This window comes from Salmo salar, chromosome 05 (assembly GCF_965601325.2).
Source record: "Salmo salar chromosome 05, fSalSal1, whole genome shotgun sequence".
Classification (NCBI taxonomy): Eukaryota; Metazoa; Chordata; class Actinopteri; order Salmoniformes; family Salmonidae; genus Salmo; species Salmo salar.
This window is the reverse complement of record NC_138295.1, coordinates 63,295,661-63,313,628: the sequence shown is the minus strand read 5'-3', so window position 1 is coordinate 63,313,628 and position 17,968 is coordinate 63,295,661. Positions and strand designations below refer to the sequence as shown.

Genomic DNA, 17,968 nt, shown 5'->3' with positions numbered 1-17,968 from the left:
GCACCAGCTGTTATTGACAAAAAGACATACACCCCCACCCCTCGTCTTACCATATGTAGCTTTTCTGTTCTGCCGGTGCATGGAAAATCCCGCCAGCTCTCTTATCCATATCGCCGTTCAGCCACGACTTGGTGAAACTTAAGATATTACAGTTCTTAATGCCCTGTTGATAGGATAATCATAATCGTAGGTCATCAATTTTATTTTCCAATGATTGCATGTTAGCAAGTGGAATGGATGGCAGTGGGAGTTTATTGGCTCGCCTACGGATTCTCAGAAGGCAGCCCGATCTGCGTCCACTTTTCCACTGTCTTTTCTTCACACAAATGATGGGGATTTGGGCCTGTTCCTGGGAGAGCAGTATATCCTTCTCGTCGGACTCGTTAAAGGAAAAAGCTTCTTCCAGTTTCTGGTGAGTAATCGCTGTTCTGATGTTCAAAAGTTATTTTCGGTCATAAGAGACAGTAGCAGCAACATTACGTAAAAATAAAGTAAAACAAGTAAGTTACAAAACAACGCAGAAAAACTAACAAAATAGCACAATTGGTTAGGAGCATGTAAAATGTCAGCCATCCTCTTCGGAGCCATCTTAACATGTGCTCTTTATGACGTTTTTTTGACCAAGTTACACAAATGACCCACTTGTGGTTACTGTCATCGTCATTGGGAAGTAGGAGTGGGTACGGGGGAAGGATGGAGTGGGCAGAGACGTGGACCAAAACAACCAATCACCTCACCTCTGTGGGAGGAAGTGCATTGGGCAGAGGTTGGCAGACCTACACTACCGTTCAAAAGTTTGGGGTCACTTAGAAATGTCCTTGTTTTTGAAAGAAAAGCTGATTTTTTGTCCATTAAAATAACATCAAATTGATCAGAAATACAGTGTAGACGTTAATGTTGTAAATGACTATTGTAGCTGGAAACTGACAATTTTTTATGGAATATCTACATAGGCGTAGAGGCCCATTATCAGCAACCATCACTCCTGTGTTCCAATGGCACGTTGTGTTAGCTAATCCAAGTTTATCATTTTAAAAGGCAATTTGATCATTAGAAAACCCTCTAGCAATGATGTTAGCACAGCTGAAAACTGTTATGCTGATTACAGAACCAATATAACTGGCCTTCTTTAGACTAGTTGAGTATCTGGAGCATCAACATTTGTGGGTTCGATTACAGGCTCAAAATGGCCATAAACAAAGGACTTTCTTCTAAAACTCGTCAGTCTATTCTTGTTCTGAGAAATGAAGGTTATTCCATGCGAGAAATTGCCAAGGAACTGAAGATCTCGTACAATGCTGTGTACTACTCTCTTCACAGAACAGCGCAAGCTGGCTCTAACCAGAATAGAAAGAGGAGTGTGAGGCCCCGGTGCACAGCTGAGCAAGAGGACAAGTACATTAGTGTGTCTAGTTTGAGAAACAGACACCTCACAAGTCCTCAACTGGCAGCTTCATTAAATAGTACCCACAAAACACCAGTCTCAATGTCACCAGTGAAGAGGCGACTCCGGGATGCTGGCCTTCTTTTCTAGTGTTAAGTACACAAGCATAAGTTTTGAAATACAACATTTTGAACAACACACGTTCTACAACTGTGTGCAAGGAAGAGTGAATGGTGCGTAGTGCAGTTGTGCCATTTCATCAAAACCTACTCTTATGGATCCAAAAGGGTTGACACGAGCAACAACGGAGATGAAGAATACTGTACGTAAGTATTTCAAGAAATGTTACAAAATAAACCAACTCATCTTCCATTACTTGGAGATAGACAAAGAAATATTTCCCCATAAGACAACTTCACAATTCATAGCAAATGTTCAGAGGAAGTCTGACTTCTCAGAATTAAGCCTTCTATTTATGTTACGTTTCCTTCTGTGTTAAACGTGAGAGCGACATCTGCATCCCCTGAAACCAGTCACTGCAAATCCGGGCTGCATGCACACTTACACCATGTATGAGGAGAATGTATTTGATCAAATTGGCATGCAAGCTAGTTAACCCCTTCCTCCTTCCCAAGCACCCAGTGTTGTTTCAACTTAGTTGCACACCCAGTGCTGTGATATCACTGTGTGAAAGGGTAAGTCAGCCCAAAAGGTTAATACAAAAGAGGAAAATTAAGCAGCCAAAGAAAGTCACTTTTCCACAGTCTGTTTTATTTCCCTCAGCAGCAGTGAACGTCTCAATTGAGACAGTAGGAAAAATGTAGACAGACAGAGGTCAAAGTAGAACAGTCTCATGAAAAGACACTCCCATAATTACATTGAGCAAAATTCATAACAATTCATGTTACATCTGAGTGTTCTCATACTGATAATCAGACGTATTAGAAATGTAAGACATATGAATAGATCCAAAGGGAGAGTGTGTTCAGAACATTGGAACAGATCATTGTCAGTAGAAGGTAAAAAAAGGACATTTACAAATTCTAAATCAAATGGACCGATGGAAGGCATAATCACATATGCATGCCTGCGCCATTTAGAGGTTGTCATAATCAAAGTTGACAACTTCAGTAATTAATCAAAATAATGAACAGTCAAATGATCTGAAATGCTTGTAATGCATATTGCATACCAGTACTCATTTATCCAAATGACCAAGAAGCATTGGCAGTTTATCAGTTACCAATTATCATACCTGCTAGCCAAATTCTCTTTGACTAAATAAGCCACCATTGATACACAAAATCATCTATTTGCTGTATAAACACAGTTAGCCATGTTGCCGTGGAGTGCTCAACTTAAAACTCATAAGGCTGGTAATTCATCACTTTAGACAATATTAAATAGAAGACAAACATAGACATTTTGACATGGAAAACAATCTTTCACTAGAAATGAAATACACTTTCATGACATGCAGGCAAAGTCAATACTGTTGCCTGTCGACGTACAGCCCCTGTACTGGTGGCTCACCACGTCAGGAATAGTAATACTTATATTGTGGTTTATTCCAGACCATCATAACACTTTATATTAAATTGCCCTTATACCATGAAGTTACTCAAACTACTTTGGTAACTAACACTGCAGAGAAGGAACATAACAATGCTTGAATTGCAGTAAAAGGATAAGTGACAATATGTTTTACATTAATGACCAATCTAGTTATAAAAATTATATTTGGTGTAACTACATGGCATTGCTGTGACTTAATTTAAAGTGTGAGCCTATAGTTCTTTTTTCGTACATTCAGTCAGCGTTTCCCCAGTTTAACTCTTAAGGATCGGCCCCTCTTTTTCAATTTTCGCCTAAAATGACACCCAAATCTAACTGCCTGTAGCTCAGGCCCTGAAGCAAGGATATGCATTTTCTTAGTACCATTTGAAAGGAAAGACTTTGAAGTTTGTGGAAATGTGAAAGGAATGTAGGAGAATATAACACATTAGATCTGGTAAAATATAATAAAGGAAAAACTTTTTGGGGAATTTTTTTTGTACCATCTTTGAAATGCAAGAGAAAGGCCATAATGTATTATTCCAGCCCAGGTGCAATTTAGATATTGGCTACTAGATGGCAGCAGTGTATGTGCAAAGTTTTAGCCTGATCCAATGAACCATTGCATTTCTGTTCAAAATGTTGTATCAAGACTGCCCAAATGTGCCTAATTTGTTCATTTAATAACTTTTCATGTTCAAAACTGTGCACTCTCCTCAAACAACAGCATGGTATTCTTTACTATTATATCTACTGTAAATTGGACAGTGGAGTTAGATTAACAAGAATTCTGCCAATATCAGATATGTCTATGTCCTGGGAAATGTTCTTGTTACTTACAACCTCATGCTAATCGCATTAGCCTAAGTTCGCTCAACAGTCCCGCAGGGGACCCACCAATCCTAAAGAAGTGAATCCCATGGCTTGGTTTTAATTCATCTGAATATGTGAAGACTCATTTAAAAGAGCTCCTCATTCTAAGAGTGCACTTAACTCATTCTGGCTTACACTGTTGCGGCACAACTGACCACCAAAGGTACAAAAAAGGCAACCGATCTTCTGTCACAGCGTAGGTCAGTCTTCGAGAAGTGGCCTATCATTTCACAAAGTTCAATCTACTTCCCCCCTCACTTCTCCAGAGATCCATCTCTTTGGCTTTTAAATAGTCCTTATTGTAGAATTAAAACTAGTAGGCAAGTTAGAATTCTCTGGTATTTACAGTTGTGCAGTTAGTTGTACAGCTCTGCAATTAAGAACTAAAGTTTGACACTATTCTCATTTAATCTCAAGGGTTAGTCAGAGAGGGTTGCATGCAAGGTCCTCCCCCTCAATGACACCATTGTGATGGAGATCAAAGAAATCATTGCGGTGAATGAAAGTGTTGACATGCTTCTTTATTCCAGAAAGAGAGCAAGGGGTGGTCAGGACTGGTTTCCTAAGGCCTGCATTAGCCAAGCCACTTAAAATAAAATACTGCAAAATGGTGCAAAAGTGGTGGCCATAGTCGGATTAGGAGGATGACTTGGGCTTCACCCTATAAGTAGAAGAGTAATAAGTTGTTCTGAAGCATCACAGGGCACATTCAAATGTGCAAGTGCCATAAAACCAGTACTGGGCCTTTAATCTCAATTGAGCTTAGCCTCTGTGTAGACATCCGTTTTTGTAATTGTCAGTTAATGTCAAAAGCCACACAGTTTTCATGAAGTGTTACATCTTTGACGGATACTTAACTACATCCATCCAGTTTCTTAACGGCCAACGGATCAACCCAACTGAACATTCCAGACCTTCTCTGCTTTGCTCGGAGCCCCAGTCTGTCCCAACATGGCAGGTAACCACCCAAGGCACCTGTCAGTCTCTCAGGAAGAAGACAACAGGAAATAGTTTAGGGGGGCAGGGAGATTGAAAAGCAGCCTTCATTTGGAGACTTCTGGGTTCTGAGCCTTCCTATAAGGTTCTCCATAATAAAACTCTTGGCTGAATCAGTGCAATTCATGCTGTCAGGTCCGGTTTAAGAGAATCTTAGAGGTTTTGTGGATCTTTGGCAGTTAAACCGGAGGTGTCGAGTTGGGTTTTCTGGGTTGTGATGTCCGTACTGGAGGTAAAGGGGCACGTCTATGTGAGATAGAGAGGAATATAGAAAGATAGAAAAGAAGGTCACCTCCAGCTTTTGTTACAATACTGTACAACGCCAACTGTATGTGTCTACCTGCCCATTCATTTGACATCTATACATTCATCAAATTAGCCAAACAATACAGTCATTGAAGTACCTGGAAGGGACGGCTGCAACAGGAGGGCCAACAGGTGGAACTGAAGTTATATTCGCTCCATGTTGCAGGGGGGCACCAGATGCAATGTACCCAGGGTGGGTGGGATGTGACAGGGGCTCTGAAGGCAAGGACTTCCTGGGTGCTGGTGGTTTTTTGTGTGGTACAAGGGCCTGAAGAAAATACAAAATAAACATATAATACAATCCAGGTGTGATACAATGATTTTCGTTGATTATAGCCGATCGTCACATAGAGTTTAGGTAACAGTGACAAGACAATTGAAAATTGAGGGCTCTAGACCAACTCCAATCCTTGGGGGCCTAATTGGTGTCACTTTTGCCCCAGCTAACACACGACTCCAATAATCAACTAATGATCTTCAGTTAAAAAACGCAATTAGTTTAAAATCAGCTGTGTTTGCTAGGGATAAGGAACTAGTGTGACCACTACGGCCCCAAGGACTGGAGTTGCAGGGATGGGCTCTAGACCAAACGTAGATTTAATTAATCAACTTTTGGTTTAGTTAACTGTTCTGCTAATAGTACTAGAAATAATTTATACGACTTGCTGATATTGACGTGTTGAAGGTTGCCTGCTTGTACGTGGACGATGCAAACTACTCACGGGCCAGTTTATTAGGTACACCCATACGGGGTTTATTAGGTACACCCTAGTACGGGGTCGGACACCCCCGTTTGCCTCTAGAACAGCCTGAATTCTTTGAGGCATTCTACAAGGTGTCAGAAACGTTCCACAGGGATGTTGGTCCATGCTGACTCGATGGCATCATGCAGTTGCTGCAGATTGGACGGCGGTACATCCATGCTGTGAACAGCCCGTTCCATCTCGTCCCCAAGATGCTCTATTGGGTTGAGGTCAGGGGACTGTGCAGGCCACTCCAGGCAATGGTTTTCCACTCCTCGATTGTCCAGTGTTGGTGATCCCGTGCCCACTGGAGCCGATTCTTGTTATTTTTAGCTGATAGGCGTGGAACCCGGTGTGGTCGTCTGCTGCCCATCCGTGACAAGGACTGACGAGTTGTGCATTCCGAGATGCTATTCTACACACCACTGTTGTACTGTGCCATTTGTCTGTTTGTGGCCCGCCTGTTAGCTTGCACGATTCTTGCAACTCTCTTTCGACCTCTCTCATCAACGTGCCTTTTTCACCCACAAGACTGCCACTGACTGGATGTTTTTTGTTTGTCGCACTATTCTCTGTAAATCTTAGACACTGTCGTGTGTGAAAAGCCCAGGAAGGCATCTGTTTCTGAGATACTGGATCCAGCGCGCCTGGTATCGACAATCATACCACGCTCAAAGTTGCTTGGGCCACTTGTTTTGTCCATTCTAACCTTCAATCAAACAGTAACTTAATGTCTCGATGACACGGCCACGTGACTCACTGTCTGTAGGAGCGATCCATTTTCGTGAACGGGGTGCTGTACCTAATAAAATGGCCGGTGTGTGTATTTACACTACACCAATATATTAAGCATGGTTTAATATGCAAATGCAGTATCACACATTAATACAATGCAGTTTGTACTTTAACTTTAAAATGCTAATTTCACCTAAATAATTTTTTATTTTCAATTAGTTACCATCATTGCCATTACCTATAGCCATAGATTAGCGGTGCATTCTTTTGTAACCAACTTTTTAGAGCCACTTCCAAGTGAGTGAATATGAAGTACTTTGATCTGCATTTGCACATAACTGTAAATTCAGCAATACAATACAATTCTGAACTGAAGCTTGATTAGTATGATTAGATTAATTGTCTCATATCATTCAATCCATTGAATCAACCAATCAACTACATACACATCAATTAACCACACAATCCCACCAATCAACCATTAAATCCCTCCACAATCAATTAACCAACCAACCACACTCTTCACATAAATCAACCAATCAGACCCAATGCCCACATGCAGCCATGTCTCCATGCTACTCTGGTACCTGGCTGCCTGTTAGCACAGGGTCAGGGGGTAGAGGCTTGGTGGGAGGAGCCGGCCGACTCAACGATGGCTAGAATAATGGACGGAAAACAGAAGAACAGGAGGAATAGATGGAGAGAATGAGAGTGAGGGGTGGAAGAGACCAACCAAAGAAAAGGGACTATTCAGGTATTCTAACAGAATACTGAATGAGACTCCAGAGTAGTGTCACAATACTCCAAAATGTTCACTATTTGTACGATGAAAACAACAAACTTCAGACCAATTCTCATGTAATGAGACATCAAAGACAAATCATTTATATTAGCAAACCACAGACGAGACAGCTACCTCCATTCGCCATCATGCTCAGTTCCATGCAGGTAACAAATGCACTCTAAAGTAATGAAATAGAATCCATTACGCTACTATTGACAAGACAGATTCCAATCATGGAAGTAGATGATAAGAGGGAAAGATGATTGACACCGGTGCTCCTCAAAGCCATACAGATGAGATGAATTTACCCACACTGAACAAAACGTAGAAATCAGCAACTTGACCAAAGACCATAAGATACTTTTTGAGGAACAGTGGTATGGAATATACACTGAGTGTACAAACATTAGGAACACATGCTCTTTCCATGACAGACTGACCAGGTGAAAACTATGATCCCTTATTGATGTCACCTGTTAAATCCACTTCAATCAGTGTACAGTAAATGAAGGGGAGGCAACAGGTTAAAGAAGAATTTTTAAGCCTTGAGACGATTGAGAAATTAACTGTGTATGTGTGCCATTCTGAGGGTGAATGGGCAAGACAAAAGATGTAAGTCCCTTTGAACAGGGTATGGTAGTAGGTGCCAGGCGCACCGGTTTGAGTGGGTCGAGAACTGCAACACTGCTGGATTTTTCACGCTCAACAGTTTCCCGAGAGTATCAAGAATGGTCCACCACACAAAGGACATCAAGCCAACTTGACACAACTATTGGAAGCATTGGAGTCAACATGGGTCAGCATCCCTGTGGAATGCTTGACACCTTGGAGAGTCCCTGCCTCGACGATTCAAGGCTGTTCTGAGGGCAAAAAGGGTTGCAACTCAGAATTAGGAAGTTGTTCCTAATGTTTTGTACACTCAGTGTACATTGATTCTAGAGCGTCAGCTAATTAACTATGTAGCTCTAGATTTGAATGTTATGTAATAATGCCAACAGTGTTTTGTAGGCATCATCACATAATATTCAAGTATTACAATTTACGAAAGTGATTGGAAATAAAGAGATAAACAACTCTGGTGTGTGGAGCCATGGTCTTTGTCAACTAGTTCAATCATTATGTCCTTGCACATAGGCTACTCTTCCAGATCTAAGCTGGGGATAGAGAGTTCGCTCATGTGGAGGGTTCTTTCGCTAAGTGACAGATTTATATGTCTAAACAGGAGAGTTAATCGTGTCCAAACCTTTGTTAAGCATTAGACACTGTGGCTAGTGTTGGCACTAAAAGGAAGAACATGCTCCCCATGCCAGTAAATAATGCTAAGTAATCAAAGTAATGCTGTGGTTAGTTTTCAACATAATTTAAGTCACCCTGTACATGCAGGTTTCCATTCAGACTGACTTGATGTCATATTTAAAAAATGTTTATTTAAAAAAATATTTTTACCCCAATTTCGTGATATCCAATTGGTAGTTAGAGTCTTGTCCCATTGCTGCAACTCCCGTACGGACTCGGGAGAGGCGAAGGTTGAGAGCCATGCGTCCTCCGAAACACGACCCTGACGAGCCGCACTGCTTCTTGACACACTACTCGCTTAACCCGGAAGCCAGCCACACCACTGTGTCGGAGGAAACACAGTACAACTGGCGACCGAAGTCAGCGTGCCACAAGGAGTCGCTAGAGCGTGATGGGACAAGGACATCCCGGCCGGCCAAACCCTCCCCTAACAACGCGACACAGCCTGGGATCGAACCCGGGTCTGTAGTGATGCAGTGCCTTAGACCGCTGCGCCACTCGGGAGGCCCCTTCATAGAATCCTTTTAAAGAAAGTGTGATGGCATGGCCCTCTAAACATAGATAGAAAAAGGGTGATTGCTTGAGAATCAACTGTGTTGGTGGTGCTGCTACTGCTACAGCTACGGCTACGGCTACAGCTACAGCTACTGCTGCTACATATGGACGAAGACCTCATTAAATGGCAACCTTTGACTGTACCTGGTTGTTAAGGGGGCTGGGGTCGGGGGGCAGGGGCTTGGTGGGGGCTGGCCGTTTCTTTCTTATCTAATGATGGATATATGGAAAAAGTAGAGGAACAAACAGGACTTCGCTATAATACTGCAACTACACATACATAAGACAGAATGTTAGTTCTAGAAAACATGAGGATTCCTATAGATTACTAATTATTATGTAGAGATTTCATCTCATTGCATTGCACACACAAGCATTTTTCAAGCTACCCATCACCTCACAGGCCTAGGCCAGGTTACCTGGGCTTGTTTTAAGACAGGGTCAGGGGGGAGTGGCTTAGTAGGCGGAGCAGGTCTGTCCTGAACCTGAGAAAACAGGAGTCAAAGGGTTTTGACAGCCAATGGAAACATGCATTGGAGGGTAAGTTAGTTATTAGAATTAAGCATTACACATTCAACTCTCAGATTGAGAAAATATGAATTGGTCACTTGAGAACATTACATTACATATTTTCGTTCAGGTTAAGTGTTGGTCACGTAAAGTGTTGGTCCCGTGTTTCATGAGCCGAAATAAAAGATCCCAGAAATGTTCAACACACACAAAAAGCTTGTTTCTCTAAGATTTTGTGTACAAATTTGTTTACATCCCTGTTAGTGAGCATTTCTCCTTTGCTCAAATAAATCATCCACCTGAAAAGTGTGGCATATCAAGAAGCTGATTAAAAAGCATTATCATTACACAGGTGCACCTAGTGCTGCGGACAATAAAAGGCCCCTCTAAAATGTGCAGTTTTGTCACACAACGCCACAGATGTCTCAAGTTGAGGGAGCGTACAATTTGCATGCTGACTGCAGGAATGTCCACCAGAGCTGTTGCCAGAGAACTACATTTTCATTTCTCACAACCGCAGACCACGTGTAACCACGCCAGCACATGACCTCCACATCCTTCTTCACCTGCGGAATTGTCTGAGACCAGCCACCCAGACAGCTGAGGAAACTGTGGGTTTGCACAACTGAAGAATTTCTGCACAAACTGTATCAGGGAAGCTTACAGTAGTTTGGAGTCGTAACTGACTTCAGTAGACGAATGCTCACCTTTGATGGCCACTGGCACACTGGAGAAGTGTGCTCTTCACGGATGAATCCCGAGTTTCAACTGTACTAGGCAGATGGCAGACAGCATGTATGGCGTCGCATGGGAGAGCAGTTTGCTGACGTCAACGTTGTGAACAGAGTGCCCCATGGTGGCGGTGGGGTTATGGTATGGGCAGGCATAAGCTACGGATAACGAACACAATTGCATTTTATCAATGGCTATTTGAATGCACAGAGATACCGTGACGAGATCTTGAGGCCCATTGTCATGCCATTCATCCGCCACCATCACCTCATGTTTCAGCATGATAATGCACGGCCCCATGTCGCAAGGATCTGTACACAATTCCTGGAAGCTGAAAATGTCCCAGTTCTTCCATGGCCTGCATACTCACCAGACATGTCACCCATTGAGCACGTTTGGGTTGCTCTGGATCGACGTGTACGACAGTGTGTTCCAGCCAATACCCAGAAACATCGCACAGCCATTGAAGAGGAGTGGAACAACAGGCCACAATCAATAGCCTGATCAACTCTATGCGAAGGAGATGTGATGCTCAGCATGAGGCAAATGGTGGTCACACCAGATACTGACTGATTTTCTGAACCACGCCCCTACCTTTTTTTTAAGGTATCTGTGACCATCATATGAAATCCATAGATTAGGGCCTAATGAATGTATTTGAATTTACTGATTTCCATATGTTTTTTTATAAACTGTAACTCAGTAAAATCTTTGAAATTGTTGCATGTTGCGTTTATATTTTTGTTCAGTGTAGTTACTGTAGACCTTGTTAATGTGTTAGATGCTTTTTCAGAAATAGCTCCCCACATTTAAAAAAATACTATAGTATACAGTGCCTTCGAAAAGTATTCAGACCCACTGACTTTTTACATATTTTGTTACATTAGCCTTATTCTAAAATGTATTAAGAAAAAAAATCCTCAGCAATCTACACACAATACTCCATAATGACAAAGCAATTATTTATTTTTATTTTTTATATTAGCACATTTATTACATCAAAAAACAGAAATACCTCATTTACATAAGTATTCAGACCCGTTGCCATGAGACTCAAAATTGAGCTCAGGTGCATCCTGTTTCCATTGATCATCCTTGAGATGTTTCTACAACTTGATTGTAGTCCACCTGTGGTAAATTCAATTGATTGGACCCACAGTTGACCGTGCATGTCAGAGCAAAAACCAAGCCTGAGGTCGAAAGAATTGTCCGTAGAGCTCCGAGACAGGACTGTGTTGAGGCACAGATCTGGGGAAGGGTACCTAAAAAATTCTGCAGCATTGAAGGTCCCCAAGAACACAGTGGCCTCCATCATTCTTAAATGGAAGAAGTTTAGAACCACCAAGACTCTTCCTAGAGATGGCCGCCCGGCCAAACTGAGCAATCGGGAGAAGGGCCTTGGTCAGGGAGGTGACCAAGAACCCGATGGTCACTCTGACAGAGCTCTAGAGTTCCTCTGTGGAGATGGGAGAACCTTCCAGAAGGACAACCATCTCTGCAGCCCCCTACCAATCAGGCCTTTATGGTAGAGTGGCCAGACGGAAGCCACTCCGCAGAAAAAGGCACATGACAACCCGCTTGGAGTTTGCCAAAAAGCACCTAAAGACTATCAGACCATGAGAAACAAGATTCTCTGGTCTGATGAAACCAAGATGTAACTCTTTGGCCTGAATGCCAAGCGTCACGTCTGGAGGAAACCTGGCACCATCCCTATGGTGTAGCATGGTGGTGGCAGCATCATGCTGTGGGGATGTTTTTCAGCGGTAGGGACTGGGAGACTAGTCAGAATCGAGGCTAAGATGAATGGAACAAAGTACAGAGATCCTTGATGAAAACCTGTTCCAGAGCGCTCAGGACCTCAGACTGGGGCGAAGGTTCACTTTCCAACAGGACAATGACCCTAATCACACATCCAAGACAATACAGGAGTGGCTTCAGGACAAGTCTCTGAATTTCCTTGAGTGGTCCAGCCAGAGCTCGGACTTGAACCTGATCAAACATCTCTGGAGGGACCTGAAAATAGCTGTGCAGCAACGCTCCCCATCCAACCTGACAGAGCTTGTGAGGATCTACAGAGAGGAATGGGAGAAACTCCCCAATTACAGGTTTGCCAAGCTTGTAGCGTCATACCAAAGAAGACTCGAGGCTGTAATCGCTGCCAAATGTGCTTCAACAAAGTACTGAGTAAAGGGTCTGAATACTTTTGTAAATATGATATTTCAGTTTATTTTATAAATGAGCAAACATGTCTTTATGGGGTATTGTGTGTAGGTTGATGAGGGGAAAAAAACGATTTAAATCAATTTTAGAATAACCTAACAAAATGAGGAAAAAGACAAGGGGTTTGAATACTTTCCGAAGGCATTGTAAATGCTGTAGTATTACTATAATTATATACTATAGTATTTACTGTAGTGTTTTTGTGGACTTTACTGTACACTGTAGTGTTTTTGTGGACATGACTGTAGTATTTACAGTTTACTATAGTATAAATGCAGTAGTATTACTATAGTTAAAAGATTATAGTGTATACTATAGGCTTTCGCGGTATTCGGATTGTCATACCGACCTTGTGCCATCCTGGGATATTCTGTAATACTGGCACTGAACACAAGGGGTGCTATTTTCAAACCCCATTCAGCCTCTGTAATCCAAAGGTTAGCAATGCTGATTTTGCAAGAAGCTGACCACAAAGCTAGATAACTAGCCAGAAAATTCTACCTGCTGACTTACAGCTGCACTAGGTTCAGACAGCATTCCTGTGTATATTAATACACCACGGAGTCAGTGCAAGATATGGCTCAGAAAACGTACCTCAATCCAGGGATGAGAAATGCGTTGTACTCTGAATGGTCCCATTATCCCAACTGTTACACTGTGAAGATAATGGGACAATTCGGAGTACAACACATTTCTCATCCCTGGATTGAGGTATATTTTAATCTACACAGGTCTGCTGGCTACTAGATAACTAGCTACTAAATTAGCAAACCAAATGCACAACTACAGAGTATTGAGCACATTTTAGACAGTTAACTTAATAGTTAGAAGATATCTAGCTGTCAAACATTTAGTGATGAATTCCATACTGTAACTAGATCACCTGGCGTGTGCTGCGCAACAGTGAGTGACTCACAAGGCTCCGGTCTCTAGTCATTGTGTGCTTGTAGACAAACACCATGTGATTAGGGACTACCGTTAAACTTCATAATGAAAAATAATGTGACAGGTGAAATGAAGAACGCAATCTTCCTTATCTCCTAACGTATTTCACAAGTTGACTGCAGGTACTTTACTTAAAAAGTAAAGTAGTATTTTTGTTTTATTATCTTTGACATAGAATTGGCTGCTTTCTCTTTTCTCCTACTAAAACATTTCCATAACCAGTAGGTAGAAATTCTATAGTAACTACTACACATGATTAAGGTATACTACAGTGTGTAGTATAGTAATCTACAGTACACTACAGAATTCTATAGTAAGCACTACACGATCGAGGGGAATACTAGTGTGTAGTATACTATTCAGCAGTAAGGATTAATATTTTCAAGACAAGTTTCAATACCCCCCCCCCCCCCCCAACGTGTTCCTGCAGAACGGAGAGCCCTGACTTGCCCATTTAAAGAGTTTAAAACTAAGATATGGTCACTATGTCAGGGTTCTCCCCAAATAAGAGAGCAAAGATTTCAGAGAAAATGAAACTGATATTTAGTAATTATAGAGTCGGTCTTTGATCTTTGATCGCCAATGACATTGTTGTGAATTGCGAAACAGGCCATTCATAAATTCTGAGCCTTATGTTCCTCAATCAATTCAGCAAATTTCAGCAGTAAGCCATCTCGACCCATAGTGTGCTCAGGTCGCACAGAGCGCACCCAAAGCATTGAGATGTATAATCATACAAACTTTAATGGCAGTCAAACAAAAGTCAAATGACTAAAGTGGCTAATCTTGCTAGATAACCTTCAACGAATGATAGAAAATCTCCTATATTTGGCAAAAATCGAGTTGATGATTATACTGATAGCAGATCAGCTCATGAATAATAGGGAGATGAAGAGTGGAAATAGTTTAAATATCAAAGTATCTTAACAAAGAACACCTGTTTTCAAAATATCCATATCTACTCCCATATTGTTAGTTGAGCACACATTCTCTACTGAGATCTATGGGCAGAAAGTCAGACAGAGCAGAGAAGCAGGGGAAATGTTATAGCGGTATTTTGACATGCATAGGCCAGAGACGTGCTTTGATAATGCAACCTATGGATTACAGAATAAAGTTAGGAATTTTCATGCAAGACAGGAGTCAGGATTTTGGATAAGAAAATAGCCTAGGCATTCGGACAGGAGAAGATATAATTTTCCCTCATGCCTACCCACAGACTTCATGTCTGTGACAGAGATGACTATGTAATAAATTGTGCATAGGCCTATCAAATTTGTGAATGTCTGAAGAGTCACAATGACAGCTCAAAGAGGCACACGTTCTTTTATAGGCTATACTGTAGGGGTTTCCTGTAGGGTTCATTTACTGCATTCGGGTCATGTGTGCAGTCCAGTAGTGGCAATTATGCATTTACTTTGAATTTATGGCAACTTTGTGTGAAGTAAATACGCTAGACTAAAGGCTACCATGCGACAACCTGTTTGGATAATGTGCCATTAAATATTTTGCTGCGCATGTTGAGTATTTTGTGGAATTGCATTAGTGCCGACATTGGGGAACATTTTTGTAATTTTATGGGTCTTGTCATTTCATATTTTCGGGAAATGTGTGTTCCTGGGTCAGTCAAGGGATCTCGGTTACCCATGTTAATCCCTATCCTACAGTTTACTACAGAATTCTTCAGTAAGTATTATAGTATTCTATAGTAAACGGTAGTATTTTTTTATGTGGGTCAACACAGAGAGATTGACGTTTGCTAAATGACTAATATTATTACAACGAAGTCAGTGTTATCGATTCCATGCACCTGTAAAAAGGGGCACATAGGAACAGTGTAGGTGGAAAAACGATTTGAGTGACAGCCAGGGAAGGCCAGGCTGGGTCATCGTGGTACCTTGTTAGCAGGCGGAGACGGGGTCATTTGGATGTCACTCTGGCGGCTCCAGTGGTACCTCAGTGGTTGGACCTGCTCCCCGTTACGAGCATCCACTCGCTCTGTGGCCGGGGTCCTGGTAGACAGCACACACTCACACATTAACACATTACCATAAAGTTCATTTTCAATAATGGGGGTGCTGAAGCGTTACAAATAGTAAGCTGAGCACTGTCATAAGAGATAAAAATGATGTTTATCTATAACACTGGTCTAGCCCTCAAAGAATGGGTGTTTGATTACAATACACTGGTATTACAACCTAGGGGAATAATCCGTTCTGAAGAGTCAGAGGTCATTGTAGTGTTACAGTATAAGTAAAAATGAGGTTGACAGAAGTAACGCTCAAAATAAGCTTATAGAACTGAGACTCTCAAGAATGGTCACCATCACTATCCACGAAACCGGCTCTAAAGGAGTCTTATCTAAAACATTGAAGAAATGGGGAACTAAACTGGGGTGAGTTTCCCAAAGCCTTCGTAGCATTTAGTTTGTCGTTATATCCTACTTAAAGTGCATCGCTAGTATCTGAGCTGTTTCCTCAAAAAACACCTGTTGAACTAAAACTGATCAATCAAATTTAGTCACTCTCTTTAGATTATAGTGAGTTATTTTAATATGGACCAAAGTTCAGATATTTTTGCAAACTAGAGAGACTCTTGGGTGTTATATGGAACACTAAGTATTAACGTTGCACTTCAGTAACAATTCGTCATAAAGACACAGCCCAGAACTAATTCCATGGCTTTAATCTACCCTTAACATTTAGTACCTTTTAGCCTGTTCCGCGGCAAACACCAAGCCCCAATTCTCACTATGGGCCACACTGACCTCATTGAATCATGGGTAGGGAAAAACACAGTTAACTCTGACCTTCATTGACTGATAAAGTGCAAGATAAACCTTGTGCATGTCCAATTCAAACTTGCACATACTCTAGCTGGCTATAGCCCCTTTCATTCCATTATAGCTATTAAAAAAAACTATGGCCGAAATTCTGTCCATACTGATAGCGGTTTTCTGCACTGCGCAAACATATACATACTATATAAACACTGTAACTAATATGTGAACACATAGCTGGTGTCCCCTGGGTCAGGGCTCTCACCGGCTCTGTTGGCGTCCGGTGCCCTTGTGGAAGAGGCTGGTAGTGCCCAGGCAGGGCAGGTTGCGGTGACACTGGGGGAAACGCAGGGCGAGGAAGAGGAGAACCACTGGCAGGACGAAGAGGAAGATGACCAGCAAGGCCACACGTGCCGGGTCAGATCCTGGAGATACAGAAAACAGTGTGTTCTTGGTTATCATGGCAGACATAGAATTAAAGCTGGGTGCATGTTACTTATTTCTTCCTAGTTTTATTGATACGGTGTCCCAATTTCTCCAGGATTTGATTAAGATAAGGAGTGTTTTCACTGTATATTTTACCTCTTGGTGATGTCATTCGGAAACATAATGTTAACTTTCACTGCTATGCGGATGACACACAGCTGTACATTTCGATGAAACATGGTGAAGCCACAAAATTGCCCTCAACGGAAGCCTGTGTTTCAGACATAAGGAAGTGGATGGCTGCAAATGTTCTACTTTTAAACTCGGACAAAACAGAGATGCTTGTTCTAGGTCCCAAGAAACAAAGAGATATTCTGTTGAACCTGACAATCAATCTTGATGGTTGTACAGTCGTCTCAAATAAAACTGTGAAGGACCTTGTCATTACTCTGGACCCTGATCTCTCTTTTGACGAACATATCAAGACTGTTTCAAGGACAGCTTTTTTCCATCTACGTAACATTGAAAAAAATCAGAAACCTTCTGTCCAAAAATTATGCGGAAAAATTAATCCATGCTTTTGTCACTTCTAGGTTAGACTACTGCAATGCTCTACTTTCCGGCTACCTGGATAAAGCACTAAATAAACTTCAGTTAGTGCTAAACACGGCTGCTAGAATCTTGACTAGAACCAAAAAAATGTGATCATATTACTCCAATGCTAGCCTCTCTACACTGGCTTCCTGTTAAGGCAAGGGCTGATTTTAAGGTTTTGCTGCTAACCTACAAAGCATTACATGGGCTTGCTCCTACCTATCTTTCCGATTTGGTCCTGCAGTACATACCTACACGTACGCTACGGTCACAAGGCGCAGGCCTCCTAACTGTCCCTAAAATTTCTAAGCAAACAGCTGGAGGCAAGGTTTTCTCCTAGAGAGCTCCATTTTTAGGGAATGGTCTGCCTACCCATGTGAGAGATGCAGACTCGGTCTCAACCTTTAGGTCTTTATTGAAGACTAATCTCTTCAGTAGGTCTTATGATTGAGTGTAGTCTGGCCCAGGAGTGTGAAAGTGAACAGAAAGGCACTGGAGCAACGAACCGCCCTTGCTGTCTCTGCCTGGCCGGTTCC

General features: G+C 41.9%; 1 protein-coding gene across 4 annotated transcripts in view; it reads right to left on the bottom strand.

Moving 5' to 3' along the window:
• Positions 1-2,134: 2,134 nt before the first annotated feature.
• Positions 2,135-17,968, bottom strand: part of LOC106605439 (disintegrin and metalloproteinase domain-containing protein 15) — a 40,551-nt gene continuing 24,717 nt past the window's right edge. The window contains exons 19-24 of one of the 4 annotated variants that reach the window (XM_082975364.1): positions 16,678-16,837; positions 15,531-15,645; positions 9,646-9,711; positions 7,179-7,247; positions 5,212-5,381; positions 2,135-5,053 (exon numbers count right to left, since the gene is read on the bottom strand). In XM_082975364.1, the coding sequence (XP_082831490.1) occupies positions 4,987-5,053; positions 5,212-5,381; positions 7,179-7,247; positions 9,646-9,711; positions 15,531-15,645; positions 16,678-16,837 (647 nt within the window). In that variant the 3' untranslated portion in view covers positions 2,135-4,986. Of the gene's footprint in view, positions 5,054-5,211; positions 5,382-7,178; positions 9,437-9,645; positions 9,712-15,530; positions 15,646-16,677; positions 16,838-17,968 lie in introns of those variants that run through there. The other 3 variants (XM_014201097.3, XR_014392364.1, XM_014201099.3) reach the window with 3 other exon arrangements.